This window comes from Mixophyes fleayi, chromosome 11, assembly GCF_038048845.1.
Source record: "Mixophyes fleayi isolate aMixFle1 chromosome 11, aMixFle1.hap1, whole genome shotgun sequence".
Classification (NCBI taxonomy): Eukaryota; Metazoa; Chordata; class Amphibia; order Anura; family Limnodynastidae; genus Mixophyes; species Mixophyes fleayi.
In genome coordinates this window covers 8,820,256-8,839,094 of record NC_134412.1, presented here as the reverse complement: position 1 = coordinate 8,839,094, position 18,839 = coordinate 8,820,256, and the positions used below count along the sequence as shown (strand labels likewise).

Genomic DNA, 18,839 nt, shown 5'->3' with positions numbered 1-18,839 from the left:
CAAATATACAGTGAATGTAACACCCCTCCACACCCACAATGATTAAAACATCATTGGATACATTGACATGGTCTTCGATGGCGCTATAGAAGATTGGGCCACATATGTAGAAAGAGTAGAATCACTTTATTGTGATGCAAATAATGTTAGTGGTGAAATGAAAGTGTCCTTCCTATGTCCTAAGTGTCAACGTCTAATGTATCAAATAGTGACACTACCATTAAGATATTCAATTATTAACAAATTAGTTAGCAAAACCTATATTTGAAAAAGGGATAGGAACATTCAAAGAAATGAAAACCAGCATTGTATTAGATAAAAAAGGCTGCTTAGAAATTTCACATAGCTTGACCTGTGCCATATGCCATCCGACCAAGGGTTCAGTCAGAGCTGAAGACAATAAAACATTCCGGAATTTTGTCACCTGTAGTATGAGTCGGCCACGCCCATAAATCCAGCATTGAAGGAAGGTAAAGCGGGAAGCATTTACATACGGGGAGACTTTAAACCAAAAATTGATCATGAATCAAGTGTTACAAGGCTTACCTGGTACTCAGTGTTACCTCTTTGATATTATCTTTACAGGAAAGAAATGCTACATCAATTTGGGCTGAGAACCAATCTTGATAAATGTGAATTCTTTAAGGAAGAAATTTGCTAGTGTGGACATGAAAGTAACAGAAACAGTATGAAGACAAAATTCAAGCAGGGCTGTGAGCTCCAAAACCACAATCTGTAGCCAGGTTGAGATCTTATCTAGGTCTAGTGAATTATTATCACAAATGTCTATCTCAAATGTCAACTATATTATACCCAGTGAAAGCTTTCTTACAAACGGGATCACCACGGAAATGGTCTACAAACTGTAATAAAGCTTTTCAAGTGTCAAGAAGCTGATCACATCAGACAAGATCAATAAACAATATGATTCTATGTTTCTATGTTTTATTTGATAGTATATTGAAGATGCCAATGCAGTTTGGAGATGTGTGGATAATAGGTCTATATTAAGTAAAAATTGGTGACATTCATTCAGACAGTATCAGATTAATAATTTGTAAATTCCACAACATCCCCAACACAATCAATGCTCCCCTCACATTTACTTTCGCAAATGTGCTGGAAAGCTCAGGAATCAGCTGACAGACGTCAATTTTTTATGTGATTATGACCTTAATCTTCAAAGCTCCGTCCTTGCAGATATAAGTCATTGCTAATATACTGTGATGGAAAACTGATGTGCGGGTTGTGGGAAAGTAACAGGTGGCTCACGTACGGGGACAGATCGATTGTATGGAGTAGTGTAACCTTCTCTTTAATTTCCGACTATTAACCTCCCAGAGGACAACACTTGGTGCAGTTAGGACTTTAATGATTTCCGGTGACCAAAAGTGTGACAAATTAAATCAGCTAAATTGTTATTGCACATTTTTTTTTTTTTAATTGACAGGGTTGGGTTCCATTGGGTTCTGTAACTAATTTATGTACGTTGACACCTAAAAGGAAGCACTTAGTGGATGTGATGAATTGTGAAACCTTATCTGTTATCAAACATACACTGTGTACCCATTCAACATCATTAATCATAGAGTATAACGTATACAAATAAATAAATAAACATGTTTTTAGTGGAGGAGAACAATATATTGACTTACAAAATTTGTGGAACTACAGTCACCAGCGTGCTTGGCAGGGGTCACCCTGCTGTTTTGCTGTTCCTCAGAGTCCTTCACCTGTGGAAGGAAGTTGTTTCTTCAACTCTAACTACAATTCCTTCTGTTAGAGTCTGCATCTAAGAAGGCGATTAAAGATTCCAAAGAAAGAGTTGTATAAAATTGAAATGTAAACCCGCATAGAGAGTTTTGTATATATCGGTTTAGGCAATGGGAAATCCATATTTAATTGTACCACGGTATGCAACATTTTAGAGTTTATGACAGAAATGTACAGTAGGGTTCAATTGACAATCAGTAAGTGCACACACCCTCTACACAAAGTGTAGGCAGTTATTTTTTGGGTGGTGCCTACTGTGCACCCAATACACCATATAATTAACGCCAAGAAGATCGCTGATGCAATAGAACCCCACCTTACTGATATACTGGACATTTTGTAGAAATATCCTCATGACTTGATATAGATTCAATGCACTAAAGCTATTTCGGACCAGTTGACTCTTCCCCGAACAATTTGAAAGTAGCTGTTGTTGACCTGTAGGTGTTGGATTGGCAGCACATCAGCCAAGTCATACCTACTTAAAACGGGCAGGATGTTTGTTGTTCTGAAATACTCTGTGCTGCTTTTTATAAGCTAACACAAGCTGCTCTGATTCCATTCATTTTATCTCCCGGATGTTGGTGTGTAAGTTTATAGGTCCATCTTTTTGGTGCATGACATGGGAATTGGGGTCAAATGACCAGTTGGGACAGGTACACTCATGTCCGATATTCTTGGCTCTAAATGCACACTAATATACACATTTAAAGCAATTTTAGTAGCAGGGCTAAGATCACCTGACATGACAATGGTGCCGAAAGTTAATCCTGGATATAATACATGTATTGTGCATGCAGTCGTCATTTGGCAAACATTGTAATACCTTGCCCCTTCCTATGTAATCAATCAGAAGCCCAACTTCATTATGTTAATTATTTACACTCTAATCTCATGTGTGGGAAAAAGAACTGGTTTCAGAAACTCTGCAAATTCTCCAGACCTTGTGTTTCACCATGTTGCTTCTGTATGTGGTAGCTCTGCTGGGAACAGTAGGTAAGTGAATTTATTACGGGAAACTCAATATATACATGTAATATTTTGTGACCATCAGACATAACTAGACTAATGACCAATTGTGCAGGTAAAATCAAGGTGGGTTCTTGTAGGAAGTTTTTGTGCTGGATTGGATTCTATCTAAGCAGCAAGTTTCTGGAGCAACAATATAAAAGGAAATTAATGTGAAACAATTGTTCTACTTCTTCAGGCACAAAACTAGCTTTGTTAATATTCTATTTGCTTAAACATTCTAATATTTTAAAAAGTGTACAACTCACTTTTTTAAGAACAGCAGATGTTTAAGTGACATGGGGCTGAGTTTTTAGGCTGTTCCTCATTTCTAACCATGAGATGTTCACTAAAAGTATTAAAATAATTCAACCTTTTCAGTGCAAAAAAAGTGAACCTCAATAACTTATGTAGTGCATTTATCAGGGGCCCCAATGTAAGGGTCTCTGAAAAATTTGAGCCCCTTTTATGGAGACCAGATTTTGAGTGGGTTATAAGCAGAGTTCAGTCCCTATGTTGCTATGGATTAGGACATTTTAGAGTCCCCGTTCCAATTGTTATTTCTCTCGGATATTTGCGTCAGCGACCAGAAATTTGGGGACGATGGGAGCAGAAGGCAGGGTCAACGTAGTAGTGTTAGAAGCCTACAACCGATCAGACACCTCTTTACAAGAGTCCCTGCAGGATGGAAGATGGGGGTCCAGAAAAGGGTCCACCAGGATTAAGGGGAGCCAAGTGAGGTGGAAGTTATGTTTTAAATTTTCCACCAAAAAATTAGACTTCTCTTCCTATAAATATGTACGAAGATGAACTAAGTAGTAAGTAAACATATATAGAAGAGTTAGTAAAATAATAATTTGTACTATATTAGTATAATATTAGTATAAATATTTAAGGGGGCACTAGGTGAAAGAAGAACTAAATTATACAAAATTTATAGCTTGAAGCAATAAGGGTTATTTGCTATCAAAAAGGTGCAAGTTTGCATGAAAAACCTAGCAACCAATTAGCAAATAGTTTTTATATTTCTATTGCAAGTTAAATAATGAAAACTGCGGTAGCCGCGGTTTTAATACAGAAGTTTTAATTAGATATTCAGGAAATTAAAGTTTCAAAGAAATGGTGGTGCACTGAACCTAATTTTTCATCCCTAAAGAAAAACAATATTTATTAGCTTGCTATTGAAATCTATTTTCGTGGAGGTAAAGTCACAGAAAATAACTTTTCTAAAAAGCTAAATTTTGTTTTGTTTAAATCAAGCCTTTTTTTTATTGAACGTTGTACAGTGCAAACAACAGAAAAAATAAAAAATACAACATAGCATAATATCAGACATCCTAAAACTAATAACTAGCTAACAACTTACACATAACCTAAACAAAATAAAGAAAATGCTCTCGGATGTATCATATTTTTAGCCAAAAACTTTCGTCTTACACTTAAAGAGATATGGGCTTGAGAAATTGTCTCTCGCAGCTAGCACTCTAACAATGAAAATAACATGGGGGATCAGAACACCCAAAATGGAATAAGACACAAAACAAAGCAAAACAGCTCGAGGGGATGGCAGCAGACCAGCAACACCCTCATCGAGAACAAAATCATAGAATTTAGACCTTCACTTATGTGGTTCAAAGGTGATTCGCATGTGTATGGGTGGCGGGGTGTCTCAGAAAAACTCCTCTGAGAAGTCATCTGCTAGCGACTGTACCACATATCTGTATTTAGCCCATCTGGACCATACCTTAAAATATTTCTGCATGGTATTCTGAGACTGGTACATGTATCTCTCATGGCCTACAGCCTCATTGACCGTCTCAATGGAGTCATGGAACCTAGGGTCTTCTCCAGCCAACCGTAATCTAGCAAGTATAACCTTGGCCAGCACAAACAAATTAGTGACATATTGGACTGAACATTTATTAAGGAGCAAATCCAGAGCCAGTCCAAACATACAAGTTTTAGGGATGAATAAGGGGATGCTGATACCCGTATTCTGGATTGCAGACACCACCGCCGACTAAAACAGTTGAACCCCTGGGCAATCCCAAAGTAAATGCCAGAAAGAAGCAGAGAGCGGAGCACATTGAGGGCAGTTGGAATCAGTCCTGGCACCCATTTGGAAGAGCTGGAACGGAGAATAGTATATCCTGTGCAGAGTGTATAATTGAATTTGACGTTACCTAGTGCAGGAGGTAGCCTCTCTGTCCCTGCTCAGTGCATAGCTCCAGTTCTCATAATCCATGGCTACAAGGTTTACCTCCCATTTAACTCTAATGTCAGTTAGGTCATCAAAATTAAAGCAGGGGAGAACATTAGCGTGTAATATGGATATAGTTTTAGCGGAGCCCACCTGAAGTAGTAAGACTTAAGAGGGGCCGTGTAAAACCTAATGGTGAGGCTCTTAAACTGAGTCTGTAGAGCATGTCTCAGCCGCAAATAACTATAGAACTGCCGGTTAGGGAGGGAAAAGTCTTCCAGTACCTGCGTAATAGATTTCAGGCTGTTGTTAAAGTACAATTGACCTAGGGTAGTAACCAGTGCCACTTGCATCATATTCCATATAAATACCACCTGCCGTAACAGTGGTGGAGTAGATCTAGAAACCATGGTGCCCAACAAAGCCTGGAGGGGAGAGCGTGGTAATCCCGCCTGCTTCCCCGGGAATTCACATAATACAGCTGCCAGCTAAGCCCAAATCCACTCCCGCAAGTGCACCAACTGTATTGCAATAAAGTTAGCCCTCAAATTTGGAAGGGCTAGGCCTCCTGAGGTATGGGACTGATATAACATGGCCAGTTTGACACAAGCTTTTTGCTTCCCACAGACCAGAGAGACCAGATGCTTGTTTATTTTGGAGAATAGCCAGCCTGGGAGATAAAAAGGAGCATGCTGTAGGGGGTACAAAAACTTGGGTTGTAACACCATCTGTAGCAAATTAACTCTACCAAACATGGACAGAGGCAGCTTCCTCCATGAGGAGACATTGGCCTGAAGATAATTGATAACTGGGTCAATATTAAGAGGAATATGAACTGATTTTGTAATCCATATTTCTAGATACTTAAACTTAAGCGTCCACTGAAATGGGTGGTGCATTCCACTAATCGGAACCCCCCCCGCACTGAAATTTAACTTGACTTGGACCAATTAATCCTAAGGCCAGAGAACTTACCAAATTCATGCATGAGACTTAATATAGCATCAAGAGACCCATTTGATTCTTTTAAAAACAGGAGCATGTAGTCTGCATATAGTGCAATTTTGTCCACACTGTCCCCTGTATGTAAACCACAGATCCAAAAGATCTCTCTAAACAAACACGCCAGGGGTTCAATAGCTATGGCACACAAGATTGGGCAGATAGGACATCCCTGACGTGTACCTCTGCCCAAGTCAAAGGGAGTAGTACCATGGCCTTTAATACTAATGTGAGCAGCAGGGGCAGAGTATAACAATCGTACCCAGCCTATTAACATTGGCCAAACCTGAATCTCCTCATAACCCCTCAGAGAAAGCTCCACTCCACTGAGTCAAAAGCCTTGGCAGCATCCAAGGACACGACCACTGCCTCATCCCCAGGGGCCCTCGGCATCTGAATGTCACGCAAGCCAGATAATGGCAATGGTCCTGATCACTGCTAGAGTGACAGCTTAGCCCCAGGGAGGAGGGCCCTTATAAAGGGAATTGGCTGCAGATGATCCAATCACTGCAGAGCAGAGGTTTTTGAAGGTTCCCAGGAAAACGCATGCGCAAACCAGTAGGCAAGATGGCGTCCAATGATAGAGGAACGCCAGGCTGAACAGCAGATAGCGGTAACCAAGGGAAACCAAAGCACCCAGTGAACCACACGGGGTGAGATGCGTGATACTGAAGGTAGGTAAACAAACTTCTCAGATTAATCGATGTGCATTTTCCTGGTATGAATAAAGTTTGATCTGGGGTGAGCAAAAAGCACATATTAAACTGACCACATTATATTAAGTCCCACCTATTGAAAGTCTGTGTGGAGATTGAGTGGGATTTATGTGAGAAGTAGCTGCTCAGACCGTCAGTTGCGTAGACTACATGTGTGTGTATTCCAGTGAACACACAAATCTGTTAATTAGCAGCTCCACCAGTTCGTGAGTCGCAGTAATCTTATAAAGCTGAATCTACAGCTAATCACAGGATGTGACGACAAACCATATCTGTACTGTGGAAGGAACACATCCATTAAGGCTTCTGCCTTAATTTTCATAATGTAATTGAAACATAGAAACATAGAATTTGACGACATCTAAGAACCACTTGGCCCATTGCTTTTAGGAGCGTGAATGGTTGCGTTTCAATAGTCGTCTAGGTCTACAGTGACCTCTACAAGTTGATAAGCTAGTTCCTGTCTTCTTCTGGCCAGTCAGCTCACAGAGGGGTTTCATGAAAGAATCTCAACATTGAAATGTCTTGTCTGTTAGCCAATTCTATAGCCATGATATTTGCACCCAAAATAGTTGTTAGTAGGAATAACAGCTTTGCAGCAATGCTACCACACTATTAACTTGAGTTTGTAGGTTAAAGAGTGTGTTTTCAGAGATTTTTTTAGAAAGAGAAAGTTCAGTTGAAGACTCGCTGTTATAGCTGAGCTTTTGTTATAAGTGCTAATCCTGTCGCCTGAGGGGACATCTTTCCGCAGTCAAAAGAGAACAGGTTATATGACCAGTCACACTAGAACTTAATCCTGTGAATAATCCTGTATGTCAACTGCCTGATTCCATCTGGATAAGACACATATTGTGTTACTGAGCTTCAACATTCCGAACACAAAATACATTATATTTCCTTGATAATTCTTAAATAAATAAATTATTTATTTTAACTCTATTATTGCAATTAGTTTTTCTTATTTTGGTAAAATGATGTCATTTGCACTCAATCTTATTGAATCTTGTATAATATATTGATCTTGTCCCTGTATATTTTTTTCACATAAACCTGGGTCAGATAGGTTTTTCTCTCCCCAGTAGTCTAAGTCCTGAGTACTAATGTTTGCAGTCGCATATGCATGCTATAACATGTGTTTGCAATTATTAACAGGTGGCATTAATTCAATAGTTATTTGCTTTTCTGTGCGTCCTTTTGCGAATGTATAGTCCACATCGTCATCGGATGTATCCTGCAGTGTCTTGTGAAGTAGAGGAGATCAGACCTTCACCCAAACTCACCAGCGCTCGTATCTTCAGATCCGTTTCCAGTTGAATTTGGGCGTATGCAGAGCCAATTTATGTGCGCTTTTAAACAAAACAAACATTGCGCTGAATGGGGGTGATTCAATTCGGCCACATTAGTCTACGAATAACGCAGCTCTAATAGTATTACCATTAATATGGTAATTTTTACCTGGATTTTTGGTAATGGCCCCGAGAGCTGCAAGCAAAAATCAGCGTTAAAATTACCATACTAACGATAATACTGCGCACTATTACCGTAGTAATGGTAATAATGTGCAGGATGCGTTATTCCTAGAATAACGTTGCCGAATTGAATTGGCCCCAGTATGTCTGCCTTGAGGAATTCGGCACCATAATTTGATGACAGTGTGCGTGACATGTTTCAAATACTGCAGTAATTATAAATACTTCTGCAACACTGTAAATATTCATTTGTATACTGGCCCAAACATTGCCACGTTGCCAGTTTACGTAAGTTTGAAACACGACGATGATGACAACATATCTACAAACATTCACTACCTAGTTTACAAAGTTTATTTTGAAAACTATTTTAGAATGTTGGTAAAATCTCCAGTTTGCTGAATTCTCTTTGTCTCCTAGTTAATGGGCAAGTTTATAACCGGATTATTGGAGGTGCAGAATGTTTGCCAAACTCCCAGCCATGGCAAGTCACCCTTCATTACTTCGATGAGCATGTTTGTGGTGGAGTCTTGATCGATGAAAACTGGGTCCTAACAGCCGCACATTGTAATCTGCCGTGAGTGTCGTACTTAATGTTCTAGTGCACAGTCTTACTCACATCTTCTATCCCCAGCCTTTAAATGAGTGATACCACGCCCAACTCATCATTAACCTACGCATTTTCGTTTATTAAGACAAAGAGGTATATTTATCAAGAGGTGGCTCTGAAAAATGAATCTCGGCGGATTGCCGTTATTTTTTAAACCGCCAATTTTATTAAAGATAAAGGGGTATATTTACTAAACTGCTGGTTTGAAAAAGTGGAGATGTTGCCTATAGCAACCAATCACATTCTAGCTGTCATTTTGCAGAATGTACTAAATAAGTGACAGTTAAAATCTGATTGGTTGCTATAGGCAACATCTCCACTTTTTCAAACCAGCAGTTTAGTAAGTCTAGCCCAAAGCCCACCTGGTTTTGCCACTTGATAAAATTACAACAATCCACGGAGCATCATCGTTTTCGGAACCAACACTTGATAAATATTCCCCCCAGACTCTTATAAGTCTTATCATTCCACAGAAAATTTAGAACATTATAGAATTAAAGCCCTACGGAATATGTTGGCGCTATATAAATAAATGATGATGATGATGAATTAACGTTTACGGCTGCTGATTTACGTGACCGATCCGCTTCCACTCATTGTCTTTTTGCATAATGAAATTGCTTGCCATTTCAGTAAAACATATTCTTGCATATTATGTAAGACAAAGAGTGTTATTTACAAACGAGTGAAGCAGCAAATGAATCCCACAGAAGTGCCGTTATGACATCATGAACCAGCGGCTGTAAATGTTACATCTATCTTTTTTGCGGGATGAGAACAATATTTGGTCATGATACTGGCCTGACAAGATCTTAGACTCTTTATATAATTAATATTTTGCAAGATTGCGATTTGTGTCCTAGGCTATTATATGAGTTGGAAGTGGTGGGATGAGCAGGGCCGCCGAGAGGGGGGGGGAGCGGGTACAGTTTACCCGGGCCCGGGCCGGGCCCTCGCTGCTAATAAAATTTATTTATTTTCTTATTTTATTTTTCTCTCTTGCGGTATTTTTTTTTTAACTTTTTTTATTTTTTTTCCCGCGGGGGGGTCTTGGGTTTCTTGGGAGCTGTAAGAAAAAATAAATAATAATAAAAAAAAATACTCACGTGATCGCGCGGCGCCGTGTCCCTCCTCTCCTCCATTCACACTGACTGCCGGGCATGACGTCATCAAGTCACGCCTGTCAGTCAGTGAGGAGCGCCGCAGCCAGCATGAAGGAAGAAGACAGAAGAGGAGACAGAAGAGCAGAAAAGAAAAGAAAGAAGTTGACAAAAGGTAAGTAAAGAAACGGAGAGGCTAGGGGAGGAAAACAGGGAGGGACATTACTATAAAGAAAGGGGACAGAGAAACAGAGGAGGAAAAAAAGGAGAGAGCCACAGAGGAATAAAAAAAATTGGGGAGAGAGGAACAGAGGAGGGAAAAAAGGAGAGAGCCACAGGGGAATAAAAAAAAAGTGGGAGAGAGGAACAGAGGAGGAAAAAAAGGAGAGAGCCACAGATGAATAAAAAAAAAATTGGGGAGAGAGGAACAGAGGAGGGAAAAAAAGTGGGAGAGAGGAACAGAGGAGGAAAAAAAAGGAGAGAGCCACAGAGGAATAAAAAAAAATTGGGGAGAGAGGAACAGAGGAGGGAAAAAAAGTGGGAGAGAGGAACAGAGGAGGAAAAAAAAGTGGGAGAGAGGAACAGAGGAGGAAAAAAAAGTGGGAGAGAGGAACAGAGGAGGAAAAAAAGTGGGAGAGAGGAACAGAGGAATAAAAAAAGTGGGAGAGAGGCACAAAGTAAAAAAGAAGGGGGAAAAGCAGCATGGAGGTCGCAGTGTGAGCATAAGGGGGTACAGTGTAGTTGTGATGAAGGGGCACAGTAATGTGTGTGATGGCACAGGGGGCTTGTTGCAATGTAGTGTGTGTGAGGTAGGTGGCGGCTAATTAATGGGCGCTATTTTGTTTGTAGGGTGATGGTGAGGCAATTTAATAGTAGGGACTATTAATTTAAGATGGGGTGGTTTGGGGGCTATTGAATCTTGGGGTGAGTTTAGGGAGAATGAGGTCTATTTATTAAATGTGACTATGAATTATTTAATGGCAGTGATGGTTGCGGGAAATAGGTATTGCTGGGGCTGTTTGCAGGAAGTGAAATAGGTTTATTTATTAAATGTGAATACTATTATTTTAATGTTGGGGCTGGAGGAAGGCCTAATTATTAATCGTGAGTGCTATTGATTTAAGGCCGGGGCTGGCTGTAATTTTCTAAATGTAGCCATTTTTTTTTCAAAATAGGTCCTTCAACATTCCTGGATCCGGACAAGCCACAACTAAAGAAACCAGCAGCCACAGGTGGAGAAAGTGAGAAGAACAGGTAGGAGAGAGCAGCACAGTGTGTGAAATGTTGTGATTCTAGTAAGGACAATACCAATTTTTGGTGAATGTTGTGCCCAATGTAAGGTGTAGGCCAAGACTGAACTGTTTGTGTACACACTGCATTGTTTGTATACTACACTGTGGTGGTAGATGTCCTGAAAGTCAGGAGTGCTTGAACATATGTGACGCTCTGGCGAATTGAGAGCCTAGTGGTTTTTATGTTAGCCACGCCCCAATGGCACGTTTGCCACGCCCCCAAATGCATGACCACACCTCCCAAAATTTTTGCACCGCCATTTGGCTAGCCACGCCCCTGAATGTATGACCATACACCTAAATTTTTTTGCGCCGCCGTAAGGCGGCGCAAAAAAATTTTGGGTCTTACTTGAATATGAGGGGGGCCCCATGAATTTGTTGTACCCGGGCCCTGAATTCTTCTTGGCAGCCCTGGGGATGAGTATATCTGCTTCATTGCATTACGGTTTAAAATCACAATGGATTAATCTGCACAATAAGGAGAGAAGGATGATGGTATATTTCCAAAATCATACCTGACATTAATAATGATCTCAGCATCACCGATCCTATTCATACATTTATAATGAAAATAAATTGCATCTTTATTAGCAACCTGTGAGTGTAATTTTGTCTTTTGTTCTCATATCTACCTTGTACTGATGAGCAAAACTTTTATTTCATTGGAAGCTTTGTGATTTTAGCTTGAGTTTCAGCAATGCAGGCGTCAGGTTTTATGAATGATTCAAACTAAGAAGGCATTTAAAGAAACATTTTAGGAAATTAAAATATTGTTTGCATTGTACATATTCAATTTGTTGTTAATATGACTATTATTAACATAAAAAAGCAAAACATTTTAAAAAATATAAACTCTAACAGTCAATTTTGGTCAAAAATGATTTTTTAAAGGACAATTTTGTACCAAACACTGACACTTGTTTTCAAAACACAGATGTTTGAGGAAATTCAAAATGTACTGAAGTATTTCTCTTAGGTCTACATCATAGTTTCAGTTCGCCCTCTTGTCCTTTGTGTAACTTTTCCTTTCACCTCCATTCCTTCACGTGACTTAGGAGTCTTCAGATTCGCCTCGGAGACCACAACATAAAAGATTATGAGGGAACCGAGCAGTTCACCTACGCTGAGAATATATGTCCTCATCCAGGCTTTAGCTCTATTACGTACGACAATGACATCATGCTCCTGAAATTGCCCTCTCCAGCCAACCAGAACGCATATGTCCAAACTATCCCCATTGGCTGCCTCCCGCTGGCTAATGGAACCAGCTGCCTGGTGTCAGGATGGGGGACCACCTCCAGCCAACAAGGTAACTAGCTCCACATAACGTAATCAACAATCACCTTCAGACAACTTTAATCAATTGTTCTATTGACCTCCTGTAACTTTTACCAAAATAATGCTTAATCTCTCTGACTCCTCCCTATGAGTTGTTTTGTTTTTTGTTGGCTTATGATACAACACAACTCAGAAGAACTGTCTACACTGCCAGCTACTACATCTGCTACATCTCATCACCGCCAGCTACTATGCCTCTGCACTGCCATCTACTACACCTCATCACCGCCAGCTACTATCCTTCTGTACTGCTATCTGCTACATCTCATCACCGCCAGCTACTATGCCTCTGCACTGCCATCTACTACACCTCATCACCGCCAGCTACTATCCTTCTGTACTGCTATCTGCTACATCTCATCACCGCCAGCTACTATGCCTCTGCACTGCCATCTACTACACCTCATCACCGCCATCTTGCAATCCTCTGCAATACCATCAATTGCATATCACCACTGCTAGTGACTATTCTACTGCCATCTACTGTATCTCATTAATGCCAGAGACTATTCTGTATCTTACCACTGCCATATTCTGGTTATCTGCTGTAATCTACTGCTATTGGTGCTACTATCTACTATTCCCCTGAGCTGCCAACTAGTGTATTTCAACATGATCTAAGTAGGCACTAGAGTTTATTTTTATTAACGGGGGTATTATAGTTTATTATTATTTATATGGGGGCACTATATTTATTTAATTTCCCTGGTACCCATCGGCCAGGGGTACCAGGAGGGGCCCAATGCTACTAAGTGGAGGCCCGAATGTTTGCCACCTTCTGCATCTCCCCATGTGCTGTTTATTGGTCCTGCCATCTGCTGAATACCAGCACTGTCTTCTGCCGCTCATCGCTACTTTTACTCCTGCATCTTAATTCTGGCACTGCTGTAAATTAGCGTTGACTTCCATTATGTCTCAACGCATTTCGTTCATGTAAACGCTTCCGAGGATTAATGAAAAGTTTAGAAACTGTGGGCATGATTTATCTTCGGAAGTCCCTTCTCTTGTGTGGAATAACTCTGGGCATTCTCAGAAATTGACCTTACGCCAATGAGCGACTGAACGCAACTGACATTTATGACTGCCTACGACATGTAGGGCGGAATGTGGGAGGAAAGGGGAGACGGATAAACTCAAGCACAGTAAGTGCACGCTGAGGACGTGCCAATGCGGATGAGGCTGATTCAAGTCCTGAGTTCCGACTGATAGCGATGACTAATACGGCATAGTCTTGTGTATACATATAACACGTGTGTGCAAGTAAGACAGACTAGAAGACTAAATTGCATGTACAGTATGCATAATGAACATCCTGATTTATGTATTTACTATTAAAAAAAAAGAAAATTGTTTTTTTAAACATTTTTTATTAATGATTACATTATTAAGAGTTGCTAATTTATTTTATAAAATCATTTTTCGTGCATGCATTCTGATAGGACAGAAATGCATGTGCCTATCCGTCAGTCTTTTCTCTCTACATACGGCAAGTAATCTTTAGCCAGAGTGTACTTATACCCAGATTCAAATGGAAACATGTTTTGAGATCTGCTTGTATTTAAATACAGTTGGAACAAGTTCCGTCCTCGCTTTTTAAATGCAAGTTGCGTGTAGGTTGCGTCCGAACATGAATTAGGCCCTGAATGTTTATCTGAGAGACGACAGCTGTGTAGTGTGAATTTCACTGGATACTCCCTGTTCAACAGTAGGTAGGTAGTTCTCTTAGGTGCGGATATAAGAAAGAAAAAATATGGAGTATGGAGTTACAAGGCAGCACGGTGGCTCAGTGGTTAGCACTTCTGCCTCACAACCTTATCTGTGTGGAGTTTGTAAGTTCTCCCCGTATTTGCATGGGTTTTCTCCCACACTCCAAAAACATACTAGTAGGTTAAGTAGCTGCTAACAAATCGACCCTAGTCTGTGTGTGTTATGGAATTTAGACTCTAAGCTCCAATGGGGCAGGGACTGATGTGCATGACAAATATTCTCTGTACAGCGCTGTGAAATTGGTGGTGCTATATAAATAAATGATGATGAAGATAAAGAAGATGATGATGATGAGTATGGACCTCTCACACACTTTCTTTAGGTAGTGAAAACTTTCCGTCTACCCTGCAATGTGTGAATGTGGATACTGTTTCCGACTCTTCCTGCCGAGAATCTTATCCAACTGATGAGATAACGGGGAACATGTTGTGTGCAGGAGTACTGGAGGGAGGAAAGGATTCCTGTCAGGTAACAATTACCCAGCATCACCCGTATGTTCAATATATTAATCCATCAATGTCTGAGTAAATATACCTTTGTAATCTCCCGCCCATATGACTAGTCCGATGCTAAAAGCATATATATCATAAAAATATGATCTACGTAGACTTGATCTAGCAATTGTTCAAGAAGAGGTTTAGTCTCTGACTAAAAGCTTGGCATGTCAAATGTAGCAAGATACTAAAGAAAACAATTGCCATATTAATATACTAAATAAAAGCCAAACTTTGTATTAATAATAATTATACGGGACATATATAGAATAATATATATCTTACTGGCAGATATAAAGATATCGGAAGTATCAAAGAAGTTTCCTTTGACACAGGTCACAGAACTCTACAGTGATTCTATTATCCTTAAATTTCATGGTAGGGGATGTATTATCCCTCATAACTCATGATTAGTTTATTTCAGTATTTTACTTATCACTGTGTTAAAAATTGATTTGGTTTACTTAGTTTTTTGTGAAATTGTGCATTTTCTTATTTTTTTTAATGAGAGATTGGAAAGCTGTCAGTCTATCACCCAGTTGTACCAAGTCGTGCTATGTACTGGGGGAAGGCTGGGTTTGCGCTGTGTGTATTTTTGTTACGGCTAGCAGCTATTGCCATAAACTTGCAGAACTAGCGGTAGAGGTCTTTGCTTATAGCAGCTGCCTTTCCTGTAGAATTTAATGCGCTCACAGGTATTTGAATGCCCCAAGGTCTTAACTCTAATGCAGTGCAAGCTTATGTGCAATACTGCAGCTGGAAATAGGAGGCAGTAGACAGGATGATAGCGGGAAGTAAGACTTAAGCCGAGGTCAGAGGTCTGTAGCGAGATAGCGTGGTGAGGGACAGGCAAAGGGTCAGGGCTGGCAGCGACCAGAAAGAACCACGAAACAGAAACAAAGGTTGGGGCTAACAGAGTTCATGCAGAGTCCAGAATACAGGCCAGGGGGTCACAACAGGAAGTCAATAAACGAATCCAGCAGAGTATCCACAGGACACAGAAATAAGGGAGGTCAGCATTCCTTACAGAAAACAACCACAACTATAACCAGCAGGGAGGTTCAGCCCTCCCTGCCTTAAATACTCTTGTCCCCCAATCAGTGCCCGACAACATAAATTAGCCACTAAATGATTAATAAATTAATAAATAAAATATTACTTGCACGTGCGCCAGGCTGCCTTTGCCCTCGTGACGGCTGGTACGAATGCGGAAGTGCCCTGGCTTGTGACAATTTTATGTAGTGTTGGCAGTAAATCTATAGGAGAGAGAGACAGGAATGAAAGACAGGAGCTGTAAGTATTGTGTAAATTTGCACAAACAAAAATGATTTCTATAGTATTTGTCACTCTCTTATGTGGATGAAGAACGCCCTAACAAGGGAATCATAGTGGAAAATATGACTGGCTTTGATTAATGATTTCAGAATTTGACGAAGATAATTAGTTCTTTTAAAGCTAAATGTATCTGCTTTATCAGTTAGTATATGTTTCAATAAGTGGTATTAGCTGATTTATTATTACATATTATAAAAAGTAATACTACCCCTTTAAATGATTTATATCAGATAATGCTGCAATATTTAATTTGAATTCTTTTTACTACATTTTTTGGTCTTACAGGGAGACTCCGGAGGACCCTTGGTGTGTGCCTCTAAACTCTACGGTATCACGTCCTGGGGGAACACTCCATGCGCCGAGGCCAATAAACCAGGCATCTACACCAGAGTGTGCAACTACCTGGACTGGATCAAAGCCACGATGGCAAATGACGATTGCCTACCCTAATGAACAGTCCCCGTCATCGGCAAGGTGGATATGAATACATTGGCAATGTTCCATCCAGGCTTAGTGACCTGAAAATTGAAGTGTTAAAAGAGTACTCTTACGGAAACTCCATTAATTAGGATCGGAAAAATAATCTGCTGATTACTGTAACCCCGCAACTCTATCCTAGCTCTTTTTTTATTACCTACCAATATTTTAAGAAAACAATGTGACCAAAAATTAGCCACACAGTTCTCCCAGCTACTCTACCCTTTTAATCCAGAACATGCCCCTACATCAGTAAGCCAGTGAGAATCCTGAATGTCCCACAAAAATGACTGTCGGGGGGGGGTTAGCCATTGACAAATCACTCATAATAGAGGGATCATTGACACAAAGTGCATGCACGTTAACCAGCTTTTAATTATAACCATTAAAAAGTTTTATAATAAGCAATTGAATACAATAAAGCAAATATATTATAACGTTTATTAAGTGTGCATTTATTTTTAGTTTAATTCTAATAGGAAATTATACTTCTAAAGCAAAGATAGGAAAATGTTATTATTTGGTTAACTAAACCTAATTGAACAATGCAATTGGCTTAAACTTAAATACAGAAAGTTTATCCCATACCACATTCAACTCTTCTGGTGCCATCTTATTCTGTTCACACCTAGTATTGCAGCAAACAGCCAAAAATAAAAATATCACTTTGGGATTATTGGTTACAATGCCTTGATCATATTAATCTAAGTTATGATATTCCGTTTTATTAGCATTTTTGGTTAGTTTGTTTTAGTAGTTGACTGTGTCTCTATTGCTACATTTGTCCATGAAGAGTCTGGCTTGTAGAGATATTCGGACATCTATTAGTCACTGATAAACCTCTTCATGGAAAGCAGAAGCCAAAGTAATACTTGCAAGTTGTAAGGGTAAATTATACACAACTCTAAACTATAACATTTCCATGTCTCATTATACAGTACGTAGGTGCTGCATAAGATCGACTCGCTAAAACATCAAAGGAGTATTTGTTATATCTATCAATAAAATGTTGGCATTATCAGTCGACAAAAGAATAACTCTATACATCTGTTCCTATTACGGGAATTAGATCATCCTTTCAAACTATCAATAATAAGTATTAGGTACAAGGTGGTTGGATGGCTTTACCAAAAGCTATGATGTCTCAAAAGGAGGATGCTTTCAAGAAATGCGCTGTTGTTTTTTTTTAAGAACATGGTATGAACAATTAATCCATAAATAGGTTAATGGAAGCCAGACTTCAGCTTTTCAGATCAAGAAGAAAGGAAGATTCTGTCCCTACTGTGGACACGTCGAAAGTAGCCTCTGTATTTTCCTTAGTGTAATAAATTATATACATTTTTTTAAGTTTGTTTTGCCTTATTTTGGATCCATAATGAGGTTCCAAAGGAGAAGATGAACTTGACCGATTAGAATAATTTTTAGGCAGTAAGTTAGGATCTAGTTAACTAATTGAACGAGCTAGACGTCAAACTCCTACTGATCTTCATGCCATTGGTGGAGGAAGCGTTAGCACAATCTGTGGGGGGCACTGCCACCTTATTAAACTGGTCCTGAGCCATGTTGTCACAGCCCATCTAAAAGGAACTGTAACCCGAAGACATATATAATGTAATGTGTAGGATCGGGTGACTTTTAGCAGTAATGTGTTTATTTTGGCGGCAGTGACATCCACCGGTTGTGAGCAACAGAACCCCGTCAAGGTCCTTCCTGTGTCTGTTGAAAAAAATTGGTGGAGCTCCGCTCTGCTCCTTGTCCCGCGTGAGGACATCGTTTAATATTCCATAAAGTGCAATATAGGCATGTTCAAAATTATGTACAATAATGAGCAATGTTATAAACTGTACAGGTTACGTAGACAGTACTTACTATTCGTTCTTTGGTGTGGAAATGGATTGAGGAACATCTATAAACCTTACCTTTATCTCTCCATTCTATGGTTGTGGATGGTCAATTAAGTGATACAATTTTATATTATCATTAGCATCTTGCACTACACAGCTTAAAACATATAATAAACTGCAAAATAATGAAACAAATTAAATAATATTCAATGCTACTGTAATAACAACAACTAACAAATCAAGTAATTGATATATCATGACAAGATTTATTTAATTTGATTCAAGATTTATACTGTGTATATTTTATTTATAATATATACAGTAAATCCCTATTTCACAGTATTAATAAAAAATATATATATATTGTACATTAAAAAGGCTGAAGCTAATTTTAGAATTAAATAAAAAAGT

The 18,839-nt window shown here is 39.4% G+C and overlaps 1 protein-coding gene across 1 annotated transcript; it reads left to right on the top strand.

Annotated features, from left to right (window-relative positions):
* Window positions 1-3,384: 3,384 nt before the first annotated feature.
* Window positions 3,385-16,939, top strand: LOC142107451 (trypsin-like). Its single transcript, XM_075190885.1, has 6 exons — window positions 3,385-3,516; window positions 4,789-4,924; window positions 8,592-8,748; window positions 12,229-12,482; window positions 14,601-14,746; window positions 16,393-16,939. The coding sequence occupies exons 1-6, from the start codon at window positions 3,385-3,387 to the stop codon at window positions 16,555-16,557; spliced, it is 990 nt and encodes a 329-aa protein (XP_075046986.1). The 3' UTR covers window positions 16,558-16,939.
* Window positions 16,940-18,839: the final 1,900 nt, after the last annotated feature.

What these genes read in the sequence shown, in the direction of transcription:
- LOC142107451 (XM_075190885.1), top strand. Translation starts at nt 3,385, where the DNA reads ATGGGAGCAGAAGGCAGGGTCAACGTAGTAGTGTTAGAAGCCTACAAC. An exon ending in GCCGCACATTGTAATCTGCC is followed by an intron (nt 8,749 to 12,228) that starts GTGAGTGTCGTA and finishes CACGTGACTTAG; the next exon opens with GAGTCTTCAGATTCGCCTCG. An exon ending in GAGGAAAGGATTCCTGTCAG is followed by an intron (nt 14,747 to 16,392) that starts GTAACAATTACC and finishes TTGGTCTTACAG; the next exon opens with GGAGACTCCGGAGGACCCTT.